Source organism: Daktulosphaira vitifoliae, unplaced genomic scaffold, assembly GCF_025091365.1.
Source record: "Daktulosphaira vitifoliae isolate Bord-2020 unplaced genomic scaffold, ASM2509136v1 Scaffold_1, whole genome shotgun sequence".
Taxonomy (NCBI): domain Eukaryota; kingdom Metazoa; phylum Arthropoda; class Insecta; order Hemiptera; family Phylloxeridae; genus Daktulosphaira; species Daktulosphaira vitifoliae.
In genome coordinates, this window is record NW_026099572.1 from 58309574 (window position 1) to 58327928 (window position 18355).

Sequence of the window (18355 nt, forward strand, 5' to 3'; positions counted from 1 at the left end):
ATTTTTATTTAGTACAATTTACATTTTCACTAGTATACATTTTCTGTATGAGTTTAATAAATAATATTAGTAACTTGTTAGTTTTTTTTCTTAATATTAACGATTAAAATTATTTTAATATTGTATATTGGGAAGGAAAATTTGCCCTATACTGTCGATAAAAAATTAGAAACTTATTTTTTAGCATGAATGGGAAGGAGGGATAACTTTAAATAATTATTAATAAGTATATTAAAATAAGGTATAAGAATTATTAATGGAAAATTTTTTTTAGTAAAATATTTTTTTTTTAAATAATTTTGTCATTAATTTTATTATTTATAAATATTTTAACAAAAAACAAAATTATACATAATAATGTTAGTATAACAATAGATATTATGAATGAGCATTTTAAAAAAGTGTTTTGTTTTTACATTAATAAAATTTACAACAAAATCTTAAATTAAAATTCTAATTGTTAATATTTTTTTGTAGCTTTTCATTTAATTGTACATACTTCACAAATATAAAATTAACAACTATGTCATTAATGACTTAATAATATTAATATCTTATTGGTAACATAAATCAATTTAATACATATTATGGGCATTCATAGTAAAAGTAACATAATTCTTAAAAATTAATATACTATTAAATAATAAAATAATAAATGAAGAATGAATCAAATGTTCTATCATGTTTTAATAATACTTTTAAAAAAAAAACTTAATGAAAAAATTACAAAAATAAATAAGTATGAAAGTATAGGAAGTTTTGATACAAAAATATATTATCACAGACGTGTATATCTGAAGTCAATACTAATGTAGTACATTCATTAGATACCACGAATTAAATAAGACTCTTCAGCTACTACTGATGATGAAAATTAGGTAAATCAGCTAATGTAGGTATAAATACATGTCTTGATTCTTCAATAACACCACGACATAGTGGACATGCTTCACAGCGTTTTGCACATGTCCCACATGCAATAACATGACCACAAGGAAAAAAAACATGATCAATAGTAGCATCCATACAAATTCTACAAGTAAGTGCATCAATTAATTTAGCTAATCTATAACTATCTTTTGTATTTGATGATTCTGGTTCAGCTACACTTGTTGTTACTGATGGGCTAAGAGGAATAATCTTGTTTTGTTGATCATATAATGCACGACGAGCATTATCGTGTACTTCTCTACAAGTTCGTTGAATGTCAAATACATATTTTTTACCTAATGGTGAATCTTCATTAAATATTGATATGATTGTACCCTGAAAAATTAAATTCATCAGCTTAATTAATCTATATTATTTTACACTCAGTTTTATTAGTTTAATAATGTGATAATATAATAAAAAAGATATTCCAAAAAACAGAAATATTTTAATTTAATAAAAAGAAAATATTTAAATTTTCATTCACAAGGTTTGAAATTTTACCTTGAGATCTCTAATATATTGTGAAGTGACAGCACCTCTAACAGTCTCACAACTGTAGAAAGCATGTTTTTCTGTTAAAGCTCTATATAGAGTATTAGCCCCTAGACTAGATTCTAGTTTTAACACAATTAATGTTTCGGAATGTTCAACGCCAGCCAAATACCACATTTCAAACACCCGTCTATGACTAGCTGCACTCCGTATTGCTGTGTATGGAATCCTAAATAAAACATAAGTTTGAAAATTTAACAGATACTCTTTAACTTTGTATGATTTTTTTTAACTTTGAAAGTATTTTTTTTACATTTGTTTTTCTTGGTCCGGTAAATCTGGTTGTTCTAAACTCACACCATGTGGGCCAACACCCACTAAAACAGGTGAACCATTAGTAGTTCTCCCTTCAAATAATTCTTCTCCAAAATTTTCTAAGCCAGATACTTCTTTGATTAACCAATATTCGGCAGTAGATTGCTTCATACCCTAAAACAAGAGAATTCAATAAAACATTAATACGAATATGAGATATATTAAAAAATCTATTTTGAATAATATATACCTTTATTTCAGAGTGTAGTTTTTTAATTAAATTAATTGATTCTTCATCGTCTATAGGTATGCCTAAGTGTTCACACCATTGAGAGTAAAACTGTGACAGCACTAAATCATCACAGTCACCAAATTCAGCTTGAGCCAATAAAGCTATAGCCTTACAAATAGCTTGGCTATCAGTTGGTTTTAAACGACCTTCAAATAATTCTAACTTGGCGTGCAAATAAAATTGATGGCTGCAACAATATAAACAATTTTATCCAAACTGTTCATTAATTATGTTATTATTTTCATGTAACATGAATTTTTTAATACTTTTAAAATTTGTTTAGCTTTGATGATACTGAGAAAGTATTGGTTTTACACATGTCGTGTTTTTATTAATTATCCGAATATAAATTTGAAAATATTATAGGTTAATAATGATTTTTGACAAATAAATCAAAATTGTTTAGGTGTTAATAACCTTAAGAGTTTTGTGGGAGTAAGCACGTGGGGCATTAATAAAAAACTGGCATTAGTTGCTTTAGTTTACTAAAAAAAACTACGGAAACTCGTGCCAAATTGACTAATAACTTTGTGAAATAAATTATTACAGATGAAAGATAAAGAAAAGCACTTCTGTACTTGAAAAAAATGTATACATTTATAAATTTATAAAAAAAGTATACATATTTATAAATATACATAAAATTTATGAATATTTATTTATTCAAAATATTTAATATTTTGAATTTAAATTATTCAGTTCTTCTAATTTTAACAAATTTAATTTCAAGTAAAAAACCTATACAGCATTTTTCAAATTAATCTTAATGTTAAAGTTTTCATGATGACCTTTTAGAAAAAAGCTGATGACTTTTTAAAATTAATATCCTAGATAAGATACTTAAATGGTTTATAATTCATTTAAGTTAAATATTAATATATTATAAGACTTACGATAAACGTACTACATTTTAACGTCGATTCAAAGCTAAATAGATATTAATTTTACAATATTTTTTATTTTTTTGTCTGTCACTACTTTTTTTCTGGTCTCACTAGACCCATTTTTTTAACTATACGTCAAAAAATCACAAATTGTATTAAATTAAAAACATTACTATCGAATTTTCATCAACTTTAATATGCTATACCTTTTTGAAAAATGTATTGATCAATATAATTTTTTTCTAAAAATACTTTATAAATATCCCTTTAATATAAATAACATACTTTTTTTTTTAATTCATACCTTTTTCTTTGTATAAGAAAAATTTAAAATTTAAAACATAACGTATAAAAAGTATAACTTTTACAATTAACCTTTGAAAATGTTCCGAAAATACTTCAAACATCAAACATATGTTAAATTTAAAATTTGTTACATACTAAAAAAAAAATGTTCACAACGACCACTTTCCTATATGTAAATAGCCTATGAAGTTAAAAAATAAGTATTATTATGGCGTTAATCATGATTTTACATATTGTTTTAATTTTTTTTTTTTTCAATTTTACATTTTTTTTTAATTATTTAAATCTATAGTCAATGACTATAAAGTCAAATTCATGACTGAAATAATAATTAATTAAAGAAGATCAGAATAAACAAATTAAAAGAGTTAACTTTTTTTTGATAAAATCATACTAAAAATTTTTATTATATACAATTCTTCTGTGAAAATAATAATACAAAATATTGAATATCCATTTCATAATAAATTTAATTTTCATACTATGTATTTATTCATGTGTTATACTTAAAAATTATAAAACTAGTAATCATGGTAATAAACTAATTAAGGAAATAAGAGTTGTTGTTGTTGTTTTTGGAATAATCCAACAATTCTATCTAAAAATTAACACTATCTACAGATTACTATGGAAATGTATTTTATGATCGTAATTTTAATCACTGTATATCATTTATACTTGTTCTAACTACGTCACATCACCACTTTGCTGGGGGTTTTATACGCTGTTCGTATGTAATGAATGAAACATGAATTCACTTTTGAAATTTATTACATTTTATTTATTTAATGTAATAACAATAAAGTTGTTTTTATTCACCAAGTAGATTTTGTGTATAGTAATAGTTAACGAAATATGATTACTTAATTTTTCCTTGAAAATCTGACAAAAATAGTAACTAGAAAAATTTGTATTATATTAATAACAAATGAAAACTATTTTTGGACAAAATTTAAATGCACAGTGAACAATAAATAGCTATGAATAAGTAAATTTGGATTTTATTACCTGTGATATATAAAATGGTCTCGTAAAAGTAACATATCACACATGCATATTAAAATAAATAGACTAAGACGTAAATAAGTTGACCATTTGCATAATTATTTGTAAACAATTTTTGCTTATCCAGTTAATTTTTAATCGAAAACAAGATAATATCAACATGTGAAACCATTGCGAAAATTCTATTCTCCCGTCTCCGCACTAAAAAAAATGCGAACGTTTATTTTATTTTCAATTACTCTGTTAACCGTGTTAATAGATTATAATGTTTATTTAACGTTCTTCAAGTCTTATTCAAAATTAATATATTATGCAAACCTGTTTTAAATTTGCCATATTACTTGAGAAAACGATTTTAATTGAAAATTAACATATTTAGATGCGTTTTAAACTTTTATTTTACAGAGTCTATAATTGATAGTTGAATTTGTATTATGGTGATTTGTATGGATACAAGTTTAACGTGTTAAGCAATCTACTATTGGATAATTCAAAATGACAGACTTTTTACAATAATTTGAAAGAGACATTGCTATTTTGGATTTATTATTGCTGTAAAAAAACATCAATCTATATACATAAATAATATTATTTCTGATTAAATGCTTATCAATACTCTAAGCGCCACAAGTCGATGTTAATGATAATAATACTTCAACTACTCGCAACGTAATTTTAACAAAAGCAAGGAAAGCAAAACAAAACAATTAGAAATATTAAAAGCTAGGTGACGTCAAACACCTTTACATGAAAACGATAATAAACTCTGTTACCCAACGATCAGTCAGTTTGAATTATCATAAATTAATGAAAAAATGACATTAATAGATAAGAAAATATATACTAACAAAATATTAGCGAATAGTTTATACTTAAAATTTTTTTTCTCTATTTTTTACGCTAGGATGTAATAAACTCTACAGCTAGTTGACCGCAAAGATCATAAGAAAAATATTACACATGCGCGTCAATTTAAGAATAGTAATTATTACTCCATAAGTAAAACTATATTTATCTATGTAAACAGAAATTCCTCTTCTATGTAACAATTATTCAATCCAAAACTGTTCAAATAATAGTTATTTATCCACAATATATAGTAAAAAAAATTTAGTAGATTTGTCTTTTCTTTCAGTAAAAAAGTAATAATCAATGAAAACAAATCGTAGAAAAAATCTAAGAGTTAAACTAAAAATATAACTTGAATGTTATACAGCTTCTATAAAGTTCTTGATTGTTAAATAAAATTTATTTTATTTTTTACATTAAAGTTATGTTAATATACTACTTTAATACGACAAAATAAATAGATTTGTCATTTTATAATAAAACGCAAAAAATTAATATATTTTCTGACAGGTTACCTTTTTATTAACATAATGTACTTAGATAATACAATACTATCTAATATATGACATTGTGGCATAAATATAAAAACAATTTTATGTAGTTAGCTTTTATTTATGTGTATAGTATATACACTTTATTATTCAAAGGGTTCAATGTAACGTTCTTTTAAGGATGAATGCATTTACCAGTAAATATTATTGTTTGTAACAGCATTTCCGGCTATTATAAAGAAATATTTATACATGAAAATATGTTGTTAGTAGCAGAAATGACCCTACCGAAAGACCTTTAAATTCAATTTAAAATCGTAAGTTGACTTGGATGTCATCAACCAATTATATATTCAATTTCATAATAAAAATTCATTTCAAGATCTTTCAATTAAAAATCCATGGTCGACACTCACAGCCAAATCATAGTAAGGATAAAAAAATAAAAATAATTATTGTATTAAGATATAAATTAATAATTGTATTTATAGATGTAGTTTAAGGTAACGACAAGGCGCAATTAATAAAATTGCTTATAAATATTTTTTGTAAAAGTCGAAACAAACATACACAATTCAATGAAATTTTGCATTCATAAAAATTATTCAATTAGTTATTAAAAAGTAAATTAATAAACTACGTAACAGAGTCGCATAAAAGAAACTGTCAAGAGCAATCACACCTATTATAGGCATGATTGTTCTTGACTGTTTTCTTTAACTTAATAATTATTAACAATAATTGTCAATTTAAATTTTTAATTGAAGTGCTTTAGACTTAAATTTACATTTAATAAATATGTTACGTCTAAAAAGTGATTTTATAATATCATATTATACATATAAATATTAATGAATTACGTTATCATCACGTGTTAAATATAGATAATAATCATTTGACAATTAAAATCATACGATTATATTATATTAAATAATAAGTTCCATTGATTACAATTTATAAAATATATATATTCAATCCAGAGAATCGCTACATAATTACAGTCATACTTCACCATTTCGATTAGATATTAAAAAACATGGGAAAAATTCAATTACCTTATTATCGACACTAATAACAAAATATCAGCAGTATCATTAAGCCCAAGGTTGATAATAGTAGGAATTCCTGGGGTAGAAAACGTCTGTATCTAAGTATCTATACTATAAAAAAATTAAAAACAAAAGCGTTTCTCTATTTATTCTTTTCAAAGAGTGTATTATATATAAATATATATATATATATAAATAAAAATATCAATATATCTATAATAATTAAATGAAGGTCCTGAACATTATTACAATGATCAATACATCAAGATTACTATAAGAAAACGAAAAGTGAAAGAACCGTGTAAAAGATCACGTGCACCAAACGTGATTAATAATAATAGTACATTAGGTCACTTTTTATTACTGTCACAAGAATCGTGACAATTTTTCTTAAGATGATTTAATATTCGTTAAAAATAAGCGAAATATTTAAACAAACGCTCACACAATTTTAGCAAGCCAAAGAAGAAATTAAAAAATAATACCAATAAAAAAAAATGACATTAATTCTTGAATTTGCTAAGACTATTTATGCAATTTTATTAATAACATTTTTTTTAGAGAAGAAAATAATTTAACCAGTGAATGAATTACCTCCCCTTGTACATTATTATAATTATGAAAAATGCTATTCAAAAAAAGATGGGATAATATCAAACAGGTCATTCCACATACTATGTTCATTTGATTTATGTATACGCAAGTACAAGTTCATTGTGCATACTTTATGTCGTCGAGGAGAGCCAAAATATTTAGAATGGCATATGGTCGACTAGCAGAAGTAATTTAAGAACGTTATTTGCATCGCGTCCTTGAATAAACTGGCAATAAAAAAATGAAAAATGATTATAATTAATTAATTTTTATAAAACGATTCAGATAATATTAATACAACGGGAAAAAGTAGTATAATTATTATTATTAAATATAAAGTAAATCGTTGAATTACTATTTATCGTAGATAAAGAAATACAGTATTTGTATTATCGCAAACAAATACAAACATAAATAAACAATAAAAAAAAAAGCTAACAGATTGTGACATAAAACTTCAAAACAATACAACATTGGTTATTATATTTATATTCATTAAAAAATCAATAATATTACTTATTTTACTATGTACATAGAATTTGTAATTCACCGAAGATCTCTATTAAAATGTTTACATAAAATTCACAAGAGTAAACACATTTTCTATTTAAAGGGCTATCACCTTTTGTTTGAAATTTATACATATAATAATGACTAGCAATATTCAATCAAAATGTTGGTCATGATGTACAAATAAAATTATTAACGGCGTAATTAAGCTTTACAAAGTAAATTTTCTGAATTGTGTATACTCAGGTGTAAAAAACATAAACAAAGCAAATATCAACAAAAGAGAGGATATTATTTTCGAAATTGACGCATTGTGCGATTTGTCACGTGTTTGTCCTGTAGGGTCGTTATCATTATTCGCAGAAAACGAATGGGTTCGAACTCGTCAATAATACAGTGACAACAATATGCCTGTAATTAACAAAACAAAAAAGGCTATGGTAACATTTTAAGAGTAATTTGCATTGTAACATTGTTCCACAAACAAATGTGTAAGACAAAGAGAAAATTAACTTTAAGTCACGACCACGTGATAGTGTCTATTGAACAGAACCTATTTTTAACGAAAAGTATGTACACAGTATGGTAAATTAAGTATTTGATTTAACATTACAATTACGTAAATGAAAAATAACTGTTTCAGTCGCGATAAAAAAAAAATAAAAATTTTAAATAATGGATTACTTAAAATTTGGTTAACGTTCTATAAATAATGGCATTCGTAATAAAACTAATTTTTATGTAATGTACGATAGTATAAAATCAATTTTATCAGTTTACGTCAATAAAAAATTCTCTAATAGTAATATTCTATAATTCAAACAATAGCTGATATTTGTTTCGAGGTTGTTGAACTTCAAATATTATTTTTGTACTGTTATAAAATTTAACAGCAAAAAACCAATCAAATTGGAATAAACAAAACAATACCAGAGTACTGAATAAATTACTTAAAAAAAAAAATCACGATATGAACGATAGCGTGCATATGAGTTTTATTATAGGGTCAAGAATCATGTCTAGTAACAATGTCATTGATTGATGAAAATATGACATTAGAAAAATATTAGTTGATCTTGAAAAACGTTTGATCTTAACCCAATATATTTTTTAAGGAAAACAATATCAAGATCAGTCAGTAGATAATTTACATGTAGTTAACGTAAAAGCGAAAATTGCCAATTTTGATCTACCAACGTCTATGGATATATAATATTAATATTTACACTTTAAACGATATGTGTAAAAGTAATAAGAATTAAAAAAAAAAACATAAATGATATTATTTGAATATTTGTACATTTTATTTACCTAATAACATCAAAATTATTTATTATTTACTATTGGTAAATGAAATATGAATATATATACTACAGGCGACATTTCAAAGACAACCTATTCCCGCCGTTAATAGTCGCTATATATCCAAAGCGCATTGTGAAGACGTTGCATAACACTTAGTACTATTAAAATATACACAAAAACATATTTATTAACACTAATTACTATCAAATATACGAGTTTTATTGTTTTATGACTAAATAACAATACCAAGCATTTTTTTTTTTTTTTTTAATAGCCAATTTCAATTAAAAATACAAATCTAACAAAAGTATTCAAAAATAATTTACCTTAATTATTATTTATATTTTTAACTAATGCTTTTCATAATTAAAACCATAAGACCTTATTTCGTTAGTTAAAAAAAAATAAAGAAATAACATACTAATAGTTCTAACTAGAACAGACTACTAAATTAATTGAATTTTGTCATTAAATTACCAAGTTCAAGGTTAAAAACAGTAACTACAACACCAATAGAAATATATATATATATATCATTTACTCATTTAAACACTTTTCATAGAAAATGAAATAAGTTTATAATTAAGAAAGCATCATACATTTGTTGTCTATAAATTATTTATATCGTTGAACAAAATGATAAAACATATTTCTGGTTCTAGGTAAAAATTTCTAGAAGTGCTATTTTATTAACATATGTATAGGTTAATAATATTACCTATATAAATACTAATATTTAATCCAGGAAATATTTAAACATAATAAGGAAATAGGACGAAAGCTTAGTTATTATTACTTACAATTGTTACATTAATAACATGAGGAGTTTAACCAAGGTTATGAGTCGGAGGCTTAACTGCAGGACACAAATAAAAATCTAACACAAAAGTAGAATTGAACTCGTATAAAATAAAATACTATGATTGTGACACTATGAAAAAAGATAATGGACACAACTGCATGCGATACTACAAAATACGCTGTAAATTTTGCAAGGACGCTAAGAATATACATTTATTAAAGTCATTAAGTGTTAAAGTCATTTTTTTTTTCTAAGAGCTCTAAGTATTAGAACAAGCAGAGGACATATTTTTTACCATATTGTCATAAAATTACTACAAAAAAATAGGGTTTAACTCAATATTAAACAAAACATGTCGAGTCAATTTTCTAAAATAGTTCTACTATAATTGCACCCTGAAATCATCAAGGGGTCTGGAACTCCCTGATTAAACACTGGGTTAAAATATATGCTGAAAACAACAGTTCACTTGCCCATTTCAATTTTTATGATTTTCGATCGAATGTTATTCCGTCCGTAAGACATAGATCTGTACAATAAATAATAATAGTATATTGCATACTAACTTTTTTTATATAAAAACAATTTCTACATTTTATCTTTCACAGCCTTGAAAAATTTGTGCGAGGGAGCTATAGTTCCATATTCTACTTCGTAATTTGGATTATGAAGTAGAATTGGATATTTAAGATTCTTACCCGACGATTTATTATCTCTCCCTCCTTAAAATATTAATAGACTTACAAATGTTTTACAAATTAAAAATGTTACATAATAACATTTCAGCTCATCCAAAGTCCCCTAGACCTCATTAAAACTGCGCTAATGGTATTTCATTACATATATCTAAAAGTATATTGACCCGATAGTACTTGGAAGAGTTTATTTAAAAATTCATTGTTTCAGGCTTTATTTAAGAGTTACCGAATATTGTAAACTTGGCAAAAGTTTTTTTGGCATTTATTAAGGTGGTACTGCATTGACTCATTAACCAAACATTTTAAGTTGATTTGGTTCCATTTTTTTATTTAAAAAAAAATGAAATCTCTAAATAAATTTGGGACAATCCCAAAGTAAATTTCTAATTTATTACGACTTTTTATAGAACAACCAGAAAATCATGAAAAAATGTAGAGTAGTCAAATTTCACGTTGAAACCATGCCATACATATTTGCACTAAAATCTGAGTTACTTGATTAATGAAAACATTTAAGTAACTTTCATAACAAATAAATTGAAGAATAAATTGTTACGATATTTAAAGAATATATCTAAAGGATAATATAATATTAAATATTTAATTATAATGTAGTTTTAATGATTACAAAAAAGAATTATTAATTTTCAAAAGGAAAAAGATAAATTACTGATTATATTAATTAAAATTTTGATTCTTCGTTCAATTTTAGCTAATTTTTTATCACCTCGATAATTTAAGGTCAACCGGAATAAGAGTAATTTGTGCTTACCAATCATCATCAAACGTGTCTCATAAAAATGATATCGGATAGTAATTAAAACTACATATGATATGATACTATCTTAAGACCAAAGTTCATTTTTTAATATTTTTACATTCTTAGACAAATTAAAAAAATTATTTTTTTTTTACAAAAATGATAAACATTAATTATTTTGTTTAAACCAAAAATAGTGACACTTATGTAGATTTCTTTACGATTTTACTTTATGTTGTTTAATAATTGTTTTGATAATAAAGAAGCATTTTACTGTACGTCATTGTTTATTATAAAAGTTGAAGTCCATTATAATAATAAATAAAATATAAATTGTATGTATGTAACTGACGTACTTTATATAATAATTAAAAAATTACTAATTATTATTAATAAACTCAAGTCAATCATTTCAAACATTATTTTTAATACTGAATCACGTTCTATTTGAATTAAGTTATCAATAAAACAGTTTTTTAAAATTAAACATTAAGTAATAAAAAAGAGAATTGAATTAAAACTTAAAAAAATAATTTATATTTTTATTAAAAATTTCTTTACTTTGTAAAGCAAAGTAATCAGGGATATTTTACTCAGGTGAGATTGTAGCTTCACTTACAGACATAGAAACTGAAGTCACAATTATTTACTTATTAATTAATGGAAACAACAGCTGTGAATTGCAGAAACTAAATATTCTGCTATGATAAGAAAATAATTACACATTCATACTTGAAATAAATGTACAGCATTAAACTATTTTAAAAAATAAACTTATGAACTTATAATGAAAAAAATATATAAATAAATTTTAGATAAATATAATAAAACAAAATAGACGTATATTTTATGTCATTCGCTAAAAATAAGTGTAAAAATCAGTTTTTAAAAATGTCTTATTATATAATAAAACATTGAAAAATTAGTCAATGCTGAAAACTTATATTACGATAACTGATTTTTAAAAATTATTTTTTTTTAGTAAGACTTTAGCGACATTTTTCTGGTAAAATTATTTGCGAAGATGAGAAAATTCTTTTTAGCACTCTGTCAGCATTTAAACATTTTATCAAAAATGTTAATTGCAAACTGTCAATGTTTTTAAATTTAAAACTATTATTATGTAAATAATATTCTAAAACAAAGCTATATAAGTAACATAAGACAATGACTGATAATTATCATAATTATAATTATATTTTCAACCCATCCCCTTTAAACAGTCAAGTTATAATACAAAATTTTTAGTAAAATCCTAAGAATAACTAATATACTATGTTTAAATTTCTTGTTTATTTTATACAACAATTCTTAATAGAAGTTTTCTGTTAATTTTACTATAAAATGTAAAGATCAATGAAAGACCATAAACCATAAGATTAAAATTTAACTACGTATATATTATACATACCGGGTAGAATCTTGTAGTAATAAATGAGGAGGAACCCAAAACTTAACTCTGAGAGCAAAGCGATATGGGTGAACACCACCCACTTGATTTTCTATAGGATTTCTTAAATTTAACCATACATCTTGACCTTTTACTGTTTTATACTGCAATCCGAAGTAATCACATTCTTTATTTATTCCCAAACATTCACAAACCTGTGCAATGAACAAGCAAATAGAAAACATTATTTTATTAAGATTATTTTATTATTATTATTTTAACATTATTTAATTAAGATAATACAGACACCAGCAGTTTAAAAATTTCATGGTAACTTTAAATTTTTCATATCAAGTAATAATATAAAATTCATGAGTTCAAAATATTAACTTTTGAAAAATACTTCTTTTCTGTTGTAATTCAGTTTACTTAATAAAATTTGTTATTTTGAAAATTAACTATAATTTTAGCGAATATATATTATATATACTGTAAAATAACATGGTGTTTTGAAATTAAAATTAAATTTTCTCAATTTACAAAAATTTTACTTATCTTGTTTTTTGTGTGTGTAATACCTTCATAATAATAATGACTTAATTTAACAACTTTATGAAATCATTTTATACTATCACTATTCTATATAATATTTAAGAAATTAGTATAAATCTCTAGTCGTTTCATTTCTAACCAATCAAAATATAATTAATTGACATATTTTAATCCTTTATTATAATTTAAATTTACTATAGCAATTATAACTATATTAACTTTTTCCTATTAAATCTTTAAACACTCTTTAGAGGATTTCTAAAAAACAAATCTAAAACGTAATGTAATCAGTTTTAATTTAAAAATTAAATAAGTATTTAAATGTTATTTTAAAAGTATCATATCAAAACATATTAGTAGGGTAATATCACCAACGAACAAACACTACTATTATTTTAACTAAAAAGTTTTCTCTTATTAAAACAAGTTGTAGTTAGTAATTTTTACAACAACAAAAAAGACTAAATTAAGTTCTATTAAAATATCAAAATTTCTGATCAATATCATTAACTGTTCACTCACTGAAAAAATCAAATTTTTGAACATAAAATGATTATTATAATTTTACAGAAAGTTGAAAATTTTCTAGAAAACAAATATTTTTAACTTAATTAAAATATAAATCAAAGAATTATAAAAATTAAAAAATCTTAACTGTTTATTCGTAAATGAAGTCATCCTATTTTAAGGAACATAAAAAATATGTCCTTATATCCATTAAAAATAAATAAAATTAACTTAACAAAAAATACTTGAAAAAATGAAGCAAATTTTGAAGCTTATGATAGTAGTATTAATAACGAAAACCTATTTTTTGAAATAAGTGTATTCATTGATTTTTGAAAGTGCTGTTTTTTGGTATTAAGTTAATTTCATTTATTTTTAATCAATTAATCACAAGTAATCAATTATCATTTTTGGTGATTAATTAATGGTTCTCATTAATTTAGAAACGAAATATTACTGTAATACCTTTTCTAGGCATTCTAGTCCCTTAGCTTTATGGTCTAGTCTGACTTCTATCACAACGGCGTTCGGTTGACTCACAAAGCACCACATTTTCACCGTATTTCATCTCACTCAATAATACAGTTTTTAATCGTCTTCTAGGTACGACCGTCACGTGAAGTATCGAAAACAGCACGATAAAGTGAACAATAAATTCGAATACAACAGTTCGTATAACAATAAAAACAATGATATAATCTGGATAAAATCGGAACGGTAATGCTGAAACGGCACATGTATCGTAGGGTAGAGTACAGCAGACAATAAATACTGCGATAGGCGACGTACGTGATAACAACCACGAAAGTTCCTAGGCAAATGAAACACAAAAAAATAATATTAATGAGAAACAACAATAACAACGTGCGGATAAAATGTAAATACTGTAAAGAACATAGCCGATCACGCACCAGCTGGAAATGAAATTTGACGGCAGCGCCGTTGTACTAAGGTACTCGGTCTGTATTACAATGTTACTAGTGCTGCTACGAACAGCGATGACAGCTGTTTCAAGTTCTTCTTTGTCTAAAGTTGTCGTGCGCTGTTGCCGTATATTACCCACTTACTATTGTTCCAACGTTGCCAGTTTTTAGATTATCGAAGTCAAATAAGAAATAATCCAAATGCATTATTTCTATTATTACAGCTACTATTTTTATACAGAAACTACATTGATTTTTTTTATAAATAGTTTACGATAATCTTGTGTACGATCGGAAATCTTTATTCAATGACTCTATTTTATCTCAACGTTATTATGTCACTCGCACACGAGTTATTTACCATGTGTTGTAAACAGAATAAATTAAGAATAATTAGAGCCTATTCTTTCTCCACGTGCGTTTTCTTTGAATACAATTCTTTAGAACCGTTGCCCATCATAGACATTATTCGTTTAAATTTCGGAGGTATTGAACTATTATAAATAACAATCAAAAGGTACACATTTTTTCTCTTTTTATTATTTTGTCATCTAAAAAAATTATTATTTCATCAGTTAACAAAGTAAAAAAATGTAATGTTGAGCATTACGTTTTTTTCATTTATTTATACAGATATATTTCGTATAAATAAATAAAGTACCCTACTTTCTGTGATATATCCATGTTGCCCTTATCTATTTAAACTTCATGTTAAAATTATAAATTATTTTCTTTAATTATAATGAAATACAGTAATTGTAGTTTTTTTATTACTTAAAACATAGCGCAGCTATGCTAGCGAGGATTGAAGAAGCGTATCAACTAATTTTTTACTTTTCAGGAGATCAAAATATGATTTTCATTTTCTATTAAAGTTAATGAAAAAACTTTATTTTATAAAAAAAAAAAATCATATTTTTAATATACTTATGGTACACCATTTTCACATTAATTTTATATAATAATCAAAATAAACTAATAATCAAAAAATCTCAATTTTAGCTGAAAAAGTGACTGATGTGAGATTGCGTCAGGTCGACAGCCTGTGTAAAATTTTGTTAAAAAGTATGAGGAGTCCTGAACAAAACTTTGGCAGATTGTCCCTCTCGGAAATTGGCGGGGACAACAAGTAAGAGGACATAAAATAATTAGATAGGGGTAAGACCTAAAGAATAAAGAGTTTGATATTAGCCGGAGAACTTGTGCGGTAACTGTGTTTCACCAGTCATGTGAACAGAGTGATTGACTAATTGTGCCTCAGTTAATTAATCACTCTGTACAGGCCTACCCAACGCTTGTAGCGTCATCGGCGTTGGGAAATCATCACTTAACTCAAACGGTGATTGGTGAAGATTGATAGGACATGCTAATGAGAGGAGAGGATATGAAAAGGTACATGGAGGGTATAGTTTTAGTGGGAAGAATAAAGTTGGAGAAAGAAATCCAGGACTTCGCAGTATCGTATAATTTTACGATAGTTAATACTTATTTTAGAAAAAGGGAAGAACATTATATAATTTATAAGAGTGCGAGTAATATATCACAGATTGATTATATTATGTTGGACGTGGAACGAACATATAAGAGAGAATATTAATATAATATTAATTAGAAATTAAATTTTGGAGAACATAGAGGGGATCACTCCTAGAACAAAAATTATTCTTGTGATATTGTTTAAGCTTAGAATCATTTTTCACGACAGATATTTGAATATTTCCGAAATGGTTCAAAAAATTTTTATATATGTATAAAGCCCCGTGCCCTAGTTATCAATAAAGGTGGGAATTTTATGTATTCATACATTTTGTTAGTCATTTTGGGGGGTCCCAGTTTGTGCAACTTTTATGTGACTATATAGTAGAGTATTTTTCGTGTTATGATGGGATAGCACCTCTTATAACCCCCAAAACTATAACTTTGGTAACAAAACATTACTGAGTTTTCAAGTCAATTAATAAAAAAATGTTATGACGTGTTCAAAATAACTTAACTAGAATTTTTTTTCACGTTAGTATAAACAGATATTGTGTACAATAAAGAATTTACAATTATTTTTTGTAACATTTAATTTTAAATTTGTTACACTTAAAATAATATTTTAAATAACTATGTTGGTACTATTTTATATTTAATTATAATAATTTATAATTTAATAATTATATTAATTTGTTTATTTAAGGTACGTTTTAATATTTTTTCCATTTTTGTTTTAGTGTTATTAGTTTTGTCAGTATCAAAGCATTTACATTAAGCTGCGACCATTGTATTAGTAAATTTTCAAATAAATTGTAATTAATAGTCTTGTAGATTTGTAGTACACTTATACAAATTAAAAAAATAAATTTTGCGTCAAAAGATAAAAATTAAAAAAAATAAATTTATATTTTACTGTAATAGTATTAATAGTACAGATAAATTTAGAAAAAAATAACCGCTTTTAATGTACACGTAACGTTAATTAAGTTACAGCATTACTGAAAGCTTCACTTACTAGAAATAATTTATTACATCATATAAAATAAAATATTTTTATAACTTTATCTTATATCTAATGGACTACAATATTCGTGTACATTATATTATTATACAATTTGAAGGACTTAGTTATAGACCCTTCCTTTTAGGTCACTCAGTATATAAATTGTATATTGATGTATATACCTATATATTTAATATTGTTGCCAGAACTATGAATAAAGTATTAAGTTGATTAAATAACGAAGAGCGAGTAAAATTAATCCGATCATACTGATCATTATAATCAGTTTACTGATAGGTGAGAAAATGGACAAACATAAAAAAATGACGTCGCAAAATTAATACCATCTTAGCTTTACATTGAAAGTGAAATAACCACAGAAACGTTTCAAATTCTGTAAATAATGTGTTTTTTTTATTATTTATGTTCATTATCAACTACTGATAAAAAAAATGTTCATAAAATTAAAAAAAATTATTTTTTCATCATTTTGGTGATATAGAACTTGGGGTACTGATTTAGAACTAGCTATAGAACATTTGCCAGTTGTGCCTATGGTAGAAAGATAAAATATTGCATTCAGAAAATCGTTGAAAAATATTTTATTACATAGGTAAACGACAAATTTAACTGAATTTTATGAACAACTACATTCGTAATTTTGTATCTAAGTTTATTTCCAACAACAAATTAAACGATTATTATTATTGATGTTCATATTAGATTTAATTAAAGTAGTATCACATATCAAGTGAATAAAGAATTTATATGGTTATCACCTCACCTATTAAAAGGATATAAAATGATTTAAAAGATTCATATCTTAGCACGGAATAATAAAAACATTAATTTAATGTTTATTATTATTTTTTAATCAATTCGAATCAACAAAGCATTCATCACATCACAACAAATTGATTTACCTTAAACAACAAGATAATAAATTAAAATTTTATAATTCACAAAAAATATATAAATATATTATATTTAAATATCATTCATAGACTATTTTTAAACATTTAACACGTTTAAACTTAATTGTTAATTAATATACATATACTTAAATGAAAATTTTTAATAGTAACCGCTTAGTAATTCATTATTAATTAAAATAAAATTATATAATTAACGCTAAGATAACTACTTTTTAAGTATATAATTTTAATTTACTAACATATTAACTATTTACAACATACTATAATAAATATCAGTTGAG

At 24.3% G+C, this 18355-nt stretch overlaps 1 protein-coding gene across 4 annotated transcripts; it reads right to left on the bottom strand.

The window, feature by feature from the left end:
• Positions 1-294: 294 nt before the first annotated feature.
• Positions 295-14719, bottom strand: LOC126908107 (E3 ubiquitin-protein ligase MYLIP). Of its 4 annotated transcripts, none has more exons than XM_050689999.1 (7): positions 14620-14719; positions 14200-14545; positions 12697-12890; positions 1991-2219; positions 1739-1914; positions 1435-1654; positions 295-1266 (listed from the first exon to the last, which is right to left on the bottom strand). In XM_050689999.1, the coding sequence occupies exons 2-7, from the start codon at positions 14284-14286 to the stop codon at positions 859-861; spliced, it is 1314 nt and encodes a 437-aa protein (XP_050545956.1). In that variant the 5' UTR covers positions 14287-14545; positions 14620-14719; the 3' UTR covers positions 295-858. The 4 variants fall into 4 exon arrangements, with proteins under 4 accessions (XP_050545956.1, XP_050545964.1, XP_050545950.1 ...); XM_050690007.1 differs by having other exon boundaries at positions 14646-14662; XM_050689993.1 differs by having other exon boundaries at positions 14200-14701.
• Positions 14720-18355: the final 3636 nt, after the last annotated feature.

Excerpts from the sequence above, each read along its gene's own strand:
- LOC126908107 (XM_050689999.1), bottom strand. The coding sequence starts at position 14,286 with ATGTGGTGCTTTGTGAGTCAACCGAACGCCGTTGTGATAGAAGTCAGA. Across the intron at positions 2,220-12,696 it reads TTACTACAAGATTCTACCCG|CCATCAATTTTATTTGCACG; the intron begins GTATGTATAATA and ends ATATTGTTGCAG. Across the intron at positions 1,915-1,990 it reads AACTACACTCTGAAATAAAG|GGTATGAAGCAATCTACTGC; the intron begins GTATATATTATT and ends CTCTTGTTTTAG.